Raw genomic sequence first — 10,292 nt, forward strand, 5'->3', positions numbered from 1 at the left:
TTAAATTGAAGTTCGGAATTCACTAGATGGGTCAATAAAACCACATTGCTCAGTTTCAAATTTTTTAATAATGCCTAATTTCATATATTTATCAATTGTTGTTTTCATACCCTTTCCATTCACTTCTGAAATAACATTTTTACTAAAACCAGTATTAATAATTAATGAAAGTGATCTTTGTGATATACGATCTTTCCAGTTTATAAAAAATTCTTGTAATTCTTCATGAAGATTATCTACTATTTTACTATGATGACAATCTAAATTTAAACCATAAAAATATTTTTGTGAAAAATTTGCCAAAATTTTGAAGATGGTTTTACCATTAAACCATTCATCATCATAACGAACTTTAATAATTTCTAAATATTGACAATTATTTAGAATTAGTTTCAATGTTTCTGGCTCATTCTTCTTAAAAAGGGTACATAGATTTTTAAGATTTGGACAAAATTTAGATAAAGCTATGTTTAATGAATCATCATAGTATTCATATATATGAAATTGTGTTAAAAATTTTCCATTAATTTCCAAAAAGTTAATTAGCATTTTACCATGATGGGAGGGATTAAGGTCTATTGGGCGTATAATCTTTATAATCTTTAATTGTAAAAAACGTATATACTGTAATTGATCAAAATAAGAATTATTAAAATCGTGATTATATAAATTAAGTTCTTGTAAATTTTTGAACACAGCTATGAATGATAAGTTTAAATCACAACTATATAATATTAATTTTGTTAATGAAAAAGAATGCTTAGCTAATGAATGGATTATTTTATCAAAAAAATCATTTTCTAAGTCTTTTAACATAACAATTTTTAAATTATTTTGTAAAGAAATTAAATCTGCCAATCCATTTGAAATATGGAAATTAAAATCTATATATAATGATTGTATATTATGACATATTTTAGATATTTTATAAAAAAATTCAGAACTAAGATCCGAATCACATTCTAATCTTGTGAGGTTTGCTAAACAGATTTTTGCTCTAGGTGAATAAATAAATTTAAAATTTTCTGTATTACATGAATCACCCTCTAAAGCTTTTAATGATGAAATTTGATTCATAAACATTTTTAATATTTCTTGTGATAAGTATTTAACATTTTCTAAGTCTTTTGAAATAATTGATTGTTGTTTGTCAAGTGTTCGTCTAGTCATTACTACAATTTTATCAATCGAGATAATTTTGCAAAATGATGCATAATTAAACAATGGACGTTTCTGAATTGGAATGGTAATACCGTTCTTATGTAAAAATCTTTTTGATTTCTTAGGAAGAAAAGCAATTAAAGTATTAATAATTGATAATAATATAGTATGTGGCCTATGATATTCATAAAACTTCCAAACATCCCTCCATAAAATTCTAACTGCAATTACACACCAAAGACTGTTAACTAATAAACATGAATATAAGGTATTTTTATCATCATTTAGATATTCAAATATATCAATGAGACAATCATAAGGAAGTTGACAAGGCATTTTATTCATTCTTAATGGTTTATTGAATTTGGTGTAAGATATATGAAAAATTAAAATATGATTGCGTAGTTATGACTGTAAACATAATCAAAATCATAAATACTGAATCAAAATTATAAATACCGGGTCAAAATTAGTAAAATATAATATAAAAAAAAAGCATTTTGGGTGTTTCATTTATGTAATACATTTGTTTAAAAAAATATCGTATGATTTATTGATTGTCAACCATTATAAAAAATGACAGTTTGCTAGTAATTTTTTAGATCCATTGCTACAACTATATCTTTTAAGAATAATATTGAGTTAATAGTTTCTTGATCATTAAAGGATGTTAGTTTTCTCATGATGTATTTTCTAATGTAACATATATATTGAAGAATTATTAATTGTTGTGAAATATTTTCATATTAAAACACAAATTTCAATAAATTATTTTAAAATGTAGTTTCTTTAAGGGCCGTTTTTTCTTTTGTTAATAATCAAAAATTATTACAAAAAAAACAGATTGATATTGTACCTACGTATCCGATTCATACGAAGCCACATAATGTTGACTGTTCTAGGAGTGGTGTCTTAGTATTTATAAGCATAAATAGATTTTCTGAAGTGCAGAAGAGTTTGTGAGAGAACATAAACTAATTCATATGTAATAAAAATTGTCTATCTGCAAGTTTCAAAATTACTTAACTTCAAACTCATTTTTAATTATTCTCAAAAAGTTCTCTCTCTCTCTCATAAAGTAAGTACTATAAAAAGAAATCGGCTATGAATCATAAACACATTTTGGTTTCCTAAGGGGTTGTATATCAGCAGCAACAATTTCTTATTTGGTACTATATGAAATGCAAGAACATTATTAATCAAATCTTCAGGTAATATTATACTTTTAAAAGAAAATCTTTCGAAATTTATATGATAAAATCTAATTAAGGGATAAATCTACAAAGGGCTCTTTCCATAACTATGATTTCTCCTTATTCTTCTTTTTAACATCTTGCTGAATAAAAGGATACTGAGAAAAACACCATTTAATCAAGTTGTCCATATATCGATTTCGTCCAATTATAAATCATCTCGTTTTAAAAGTAATTCTAGTAAAGGTACCTCTAAATTAATAAATTTATCAGATTTAAATAATATAATATATCTGGTTTAGTACAAATATCTTTGAGAAAATAATCCATAAATCTTTAAAAATCTCATGTTTATAGATTGTTCAAAAATTTCTAGAATTCCTCAAATTTTACCTTCATTATGTTCTAATTATATTAATGCAATACATACTAACATATTGTATAACGCTTATCATTTACAAATCGAGTATGCCATCTTTATTTAACAAATAACAACTCGCTATAGAATAAATAAATTTAATGTAGACATAATTTCAAATTTTTCGCATAAAAAATCAGAAAAGTATGTAAAGTAGAAGATAAATCTGAAAATAATAAATTTCTGGTTTATTCATTATGATTAACTTTTCATAATAATCATAAACATTTTTTTATTAGGATTAAAAAATAAATTATTTGCACAAAAAATTCAGCTTTTAGATATGAAACATGATCTTGGACGTCTGCATAATAACACAGTTATTAGGTAGGGGGTTAACAGTTCAGTGATATTTCAACTCCCCTACCCAATAATATCGCTTATGGACCATTTCGCTGCACAGACCTTATTGTTGTGATCATTTGTTTTGTAATAATCAGAGAAATGAATTAACAAATAGGAAGACACTATACAAACCCAATGGGAAACTGGAAAAAAAGAAGACAGACTAATTAATAAGAAAATCACCTCCAAGAATTGAACTTGGACACAGAAATTGTGGAACCAACGGTGATGGATAATTGTTGAGTTGATAAGTTATTAAGGAAAGAACTCAACAAAGGAATGAAATAAAGGATATCACATGTGAAGAAGGAAATCACATGAGATAGGTCAAATGATCAAGAAAGGTAAATCTTACAAGACAAAGGATCTCTCTGACACCAATCAGCACAGTGCAATGCTTCATGGGCGATGCAAACGATCCCCTTGTAAAATTTATCTATCTAAGAATGGTCAAATGATCAAAAAAGGGTAAATTTTTACAAGACAAAGGATCTCTCTGACACCAATCAGCACAGTGCAATGCTTCATGGGCGATGCAAACGATCCCCTTGTAAAAATTATCTATCTAAGAATGGTCAAGTATTCCCGAGTTGACCAAAGGGTAAAGATTACGTCTCCATGCTATATTTGGTAAGCAATGGACCTAGCTACGTAATATAAAATTATTTAATTAAATAATAATTTCTAAACTATTGGGAATTAAGGGTATTTTTTAAATTAACTATTAATTCAATGTTATATTTGTAAAAAGAAAGTAAAGATAAAAGAAATAATATTGTATAATGAGTAAACTCATAAAGAAAATCAAGAAAATAAAGAATAAAATCAAGAAATGAAAGAAAAATTGATAAAGTATAATATGAAAAATTTGAAATAAGGAAAGATTTAAAAAGAGAGAGATTTGATAGGAGGAGAAGAGGAAGATTTGAAAAAGAGAAATTTAGGGAAAGGTAAAAGAATATTTGAATTATATATTTTATCATAATAAAGAATAAAACAAGTATATGGTTGAGAAGGTTTGTATATATAATTAAAAGAGCAAAAAGAATGTATAAGTAAGTAATGAAAAATGGTAAGTATTGAAATGTAAATGGTTCAGTTTGAAGATGAGAAGGAAAACATTTGTCAATAGGGATGCTATTAAGAGGAGTATTAATGAAATTTGGACACATTTGGAAAGACATTTTGTATTATTAGATTTTAGCAGAAATTTAAAATTTGAAGAAAATTTGTTGCTTGACTTGAAAGTAAAATTTGTTGCTTGAAAAAGTTGAAAATAAATTTGCTTTGAAGTTTGAATTTTAATTTTTCCTTGAAAAAGTTTAAGGGTATATATATATTTTTAAAAACCTTTAGTAGCTAATAATGAAATAGAGTAACTTATTATGATTCATAAAAAAAATTTAGATCATGCATGAGTCACATCTATTACATCAATTAATTTATAGTTATTTATCCTAAACTAGTAATATGAGTTAGCTTAATGATGACTAATACAGTAGTGATTTCTGAAGATGATTAATTTAAAATAAAAAATTCTTTTTAATTAAATCAATTAAAAATAAAATATAAGGTAATTTTTTCTGGAATTGTCAACAAAACAATTGGTAAAATATCAGTTATTTTTAATGAGTCATAGGACATTATCTATCTATAATCATGATTAAAAAGAATTTTCATCTATTAGATCAGTGGAACTCATCTACATTTATCTAAATTTGGTACATATTCAAGATTTTACGGCTTATTGTCCGAAGCGAAAGCGTAGGACACTTCCAATAATAATAGGTATTCATTTGGACGAAATGAAACATATTTTAAGAATTATATACTTAAACCCAATAATATTCAATACATATCATGATAAACATAATATATTGGTCAGTCTAGGATCATGCTGGTTTTGACGGACTGATATTTTTGTTAATGGCTAAAATAATTGATATTTTTTTTTTTCATCAGTTAAATATGACAAGAAGATTTACAGTTTAGTATATTTAAAAATATTTCTAGTCTATAGTTTTTTCCCGCTCTCAGCTGATATATTGTATGAGTGATAAAAAATTTGACTAAATCAGATCGGTAGTACTTGGTAGACTTACTGCGTGTATTATATTTTTGACGTGTTTCAATTTTTTCGTGATCGCATCACGTGATCACACACGTCTTGATGTTTAGTGATTTAATAGGTATGCATAAATTAAATATATATACTGTAATATAGACGATATAGACGCAAGTTTATAATAAAGTATATAAAATTGTTATACAATAGTTATTCATATCATAATCATGAGTCATCTTTTGTGTAAATTTAGCCAAACAAAAAAAACAAAATTGTATTTCGCAAGAAATATCACATTCATTTATTAAATAAGTTGTTTCAGAAAAAAAATTCATTTTTTGTGTGTCCTCTTTTGCGTCTTCTCTTTCGTGTCTTCTCTCTTCTCTCTTTTCTTTAAGTATTTTCTTTTCAGTCGTGTCTTCTCATTTATTTAGGTCTTCTCTTTTCTTTAGGTTTTCTTTTTCTTTAGGTTTTCTCTTTTCTTTAGGTTTTAAGAAAAATATAAATTTAGTTATACCATCACCGTCACCAAACAAATACAATAGAACATTGTTTAACTACATTACGTCAACTTCGCATTTATCTGGCTGATCGCAATAAAGAATATTCAATCTGAAATTTGACGTCGTGAAATCGACAAGGTGAAATCGCATAACAGCCATATTGTACTTTTTTTGTCAAATCTTCTACCCAAGATTCCTTCTATCACAGAATTACCCAAAGGTGCAGCAAATATATTCTTCTACTAGTACAGTAAGTTATAACTTTTATACTCATTTTATACTCATATTTATTTTACTGATTACATTACTTATGCATAACATCTATTCTTGATTTGTTAGTCCAAAAAGCTATAATACGTCAAAAATGGTCAAACCGCAAGATTGCCACGAAATTCAGCGATTTCATCTTAAAAATGAACAAATTCTGAGTTTAAATTATTAATTATATCAAATACGTTATAAAAAGGACTCTCAAGTTCGAACTCGCGTGATACATTTAATTGGGATTATCATCACATAATAGAAATTTATAATTATTAATTAAATTATCTTAATAAGAACTATAATATCTAAACTTATGCACAAGCCAAGTTTAGGTCGAAAGTCATATACTGTACCTGAATATATGAAGAGTAGAGCAAAGAGATTTTGGTCATCAAAACAATACATTACTATCTACTATTGCAGCAAAAAACCCACATGCACGAAACTATCCTATGAAATCTATCCTAAATATACTTATCCTGATTTAAAACGATAATACTATTCCTTCCTTCCGGAATTCTTATGAACCTTTTGTCGTCCTTCCATGTTATCCGTATATACTCTCTTCGTCTTGTCCTCTTTTACTAGATATCCGATTATCGCTTCCTTTGTTGGAAACTTGTTTGAATTATAAGGTAGGAAAGCGGGAATTACGTTTTTGTCCACTTTACAGTCCTCCTTTAATTGTTTTGTTAACAAATTCCCAAAATGACGATTATCTGCTGAATCCGTAAACTCTCAGTCTATATTAATGAATGTAGAGCTACAGACTACAGTTTTTATAGTCAACCACGTCCTTCTCTGTCAGAGAATTCTTTTTGTTGAGAGTCTTACGATCGGTTTATCTCTCCAATCCTCGTCTTCGTTTTTACTTTTTTGACTCCTTGAAGTCACGTGATTGCTGGTCTTTCCTTAGAGATCGACCACAATTTTAACGACTTTTTCAGGTCTGACCAACGGACGTATCACTTCTTTCCTTAACTCATTCTCCTTTTTTCTTCCAAATCATCAAGCGCCCATTCAAAGCGGCCGTCTATCTTGTCCGAGTCAACCGTTCCCAACGAATTATAATTATTATGATTCGATAAATTAACAACTCGTTAGGTAATAAGCAAATATAATGTAGTTCAAATATTTCTTTATACATTTCTAAAATTTTCATATCAAAATTGCATGTTAAAGTGTAAAAGCTTAAAAATAATAAATTTCTAGTTCACTTATCATGATTAACTTTTCATAATTTATCACTTCGTCGTAAATATTTTTAGGATTCACGGAACTAAGTTTTCCGAATTTTTTTTTTGATCATGTTCGCTTATCCTTCGTGCTGCAACTATGTTACCCTAGTTCCTCCATTGCTCATTCTCGACTAAAAACAAAATAAGAAATAGAAAAAAAAACTAAAAAGATAAAAAAAATAGACAAAATATATAATAATAAATTGATTATGATAAATGTTAAAACATGGCCAAAAAAAAGTGAAAAAATAATAAATTAATTCACTGTTTCTGCTAATGATGGATTACCTTTAATACGATTTAAAATTTAAGATCGGATAACGGTTTTTCCTGTTACTATTTTTTTCTCGCTTGCAGATGAGTACGCATTCTAGAGTGCATTGAGGCCTAATGTGATAATAGATAATTTCGAAATAATTGAATTTGAGAGATCGTCTTCTCTCTTACAACTCCCTCAGCAAAGTGGCGAGGAAACAAAACAAACGTGACATATCCAATATCCTCATTTTTACTTGTATTTTGTAAATATCTAATTTCTCTCCTTGCTTGAGTATAGTACTTGTGGAGCATTTTGAATAGCTGAATGACGACGTGCATCAACAAATTCCTTAAAAACACCTTGTCAAATATCCTTTAATAATGTAGTAAAGATTACAATGACTCTATCAAATTGGGCCTGAATATAAATAGCTTCCTGATTTCTATAATGAATTTGCATGAGATCAGGTTTTAGGTTGGGTTGTTTTTCATCTTCAAATCGAGCTTGTTGTTCAAATGCACGTTCAAATTTAATTAAAGTTAATTTCTTTACCAGTTCTTCTCTTTGACTTTTATCTTCAGGTAGTTTTTACAAGTTAAATTCTAAAGTAACACCATATCTTCTTTAGGGACACAATATGGGCCATATTCTCTCTGTAACATTTAGATTCTGGAGTTGAAAGATAGTAAGCTACACCATCGAAATCGACTAGTCATATCCAAAGCTGTAGGTTCAAGATTCACAATCAGCTGGTTTAGCGCCTCTTCTTTCTCTTATAACTTTTTTCAGAATTTTGACATATACTATTTCGCTAGATGAAACACTTTCTTTCTTGATTTTCTCATATTATAGGACTAAATTGCAAAAATATCTTATTAATATTTAAAATAAAATTTTACATGAATTTATTAGTAAATAAAACTTCCTCTTTATTATCTTATGCAGTGAAATAAATCAAATAGCAGCACCCCCACTAATAAATCAATTTCTTGTTAAATTTTTTCGTAAAAATTTTTCTCGCACTTTTATTTTTTGATCAGGTTTAACGATCGGAATGATACTGTAAGTGCCGATTTTATTTTATATTTTTTTCACATTAAAATTTTTTTTCATAAGATATTTTTTTTAGCCGTTTTTGTTTTAGGTTTAGATTGAAGCTGTAGTGTATGATTTGAATAAATTATAAAATTCACACATTTTGAGTACTATCACCTGTCACATTTTCAAGTAATTTCCTAAAAGAAATGCGTTTTTATCGCTTTAGTTTTTTCATCTTCTGTAAGAGATTTATCAGCAAGAAGTGTTTGTTTTCGAAATTCAAAATGTTTGTGTATATTATTATAAATAATAGTACATATCTAATAATGCAAATGATCTATTAAGTGCTGCCTGAACTACTTCATTTCGAATATTAGACATGATGCAATCTTATATTATCTTTTTATAAATTAAGAAATTTGTAGAAAAAGAAGGTTTAGTTTCGTTGATCAGCATCCGATTAAATTAGCAGTTAGGTGTAACAAAATATTACACCATCACACTATGGCAGATCAACCACTATATCGGAATTTATTAAAAACGATTGTAAATTTATTAATTTTTTCAATAGTTATATATTTTTTCTCCGAATATTTAATATCATTGAAATCAATAAATTATTGACTTTTTTCCTTGTAAATCTTTTTAATATTCATTTTATTTATTTAATCTCTATAAATTAAGAATACTTTCCTGCATTTTCACCAATATCTAAAAATTTAATATATTTTAATGTTATTTTTTGCTGTACAATATATTGCCTTATATATGAAATAGTTGGTTTAAGCGCTACAAAAAGCTTATTTAAACTATAAATAAAGTATGTTGATAAAAGGGTTACAAATCACAATACTTCATGGCTTAATAATAAACTTTTTTTTTGTGACGATCTTTAATAAGTTTATCCGAATAAATTGCTATAGTGTAATGCCGGAATCATCTAGCAACTTTAATAGTTATGAGGCGTAGTTTTATATTTACATGGTTTAAGTGTATAAATTTATTTTTTATTTTTAGATTTTTAGAATGAGCATGAGTATAAACTGGACATGTGAATAAATAATCGTCAATATTTAAACGAGGCTTAAGAAAATTGAGGCTTAGGAAATTGGAGGCTCAGAGGAGATCAAGAAAATGAAGAAGTTTCTAATTAAGGAAAACAGTTTCATATTTTAGAAAAGTATAAATAAGATCTTATTTCAATTAAAGGAATAAGAATTTTCTTATTTATTATTATATTTTTGATTTATCTTATGATAGAATAATAAAGGAATATTTTGTTAACGACTCAACGTCTCAACGTGGTAAGGAACCCATACCACGGGATTGAGCGTTACAATGGTAGTACAAATTGTGGCGTTTTAATACTCCAACCAACTTATTCGTTTTTAATTTTTTTTTTTTTTTTTACGTATTATAATTCTAAAATTACTCACATATATAACGGATTCAAACTGGTTAGTATGGAAAAAAAGCCGAAGAATTTAGAGAAGGAATTTGTTTCTAATAGATATCAGGTAATATTAATATTAATTCATATTAGTTATCATGATAATTTTAGCAATATTATATTTTTAGTTAAATAATATATGTGTATATATATATGATTTTTTTTTTTAAACATTAAAAGCGTCATGTCATGATTTTTACTGTTAAATCAGAAGATGTGAATTAAAGATTAATTTATATGAAAGAGTTAGAAAAAAGAAAACAAGTATATTGAATATGCGGAGAATGTAATGAACTTAGAACAGGGTGGAAATAGTGTCAACCTTATGATGCTAAAAGATTTAAGGATAACTTTAAAA

At 26.8% G+C, this 10,292-nt stretch overlaps 1 protein-coding gene across 1 annotated transcript; it reads right to left on the bottom strand.

The window, feature by feature from the left end:
- Positions 1 to 1,497, bottom strand: OCT59_020113 (uncharacterized protein; the record flags this gene model as incomplete). Its single annotated transcript, XM_066148957.1, has 1 exon — positions 1 to 1,497. One exon carries the CDS (start codon positions 1,495 to 1,497, stop codon positions 1 to 3), a length of 1,497 nt encoding a protein of 498 aa, XP_065989914.1.
- Positions 1,498 to 10,292: the final 8,795 nt, after the last annotated feature.

Source organism: Rhizophagus irregularis, chromosome 3, assembly GCF_026210795.1.
Source record: "Rhizophagus irregularis chromosome 3, complete sequence".
NCBI classification, from domain to species: Eukaryota; Fungi; Glomeromycota; class Glomeromycetes; order Glomerales; family Glomeraceae; genus Rhizophagus; species Rhizophagus irregularis.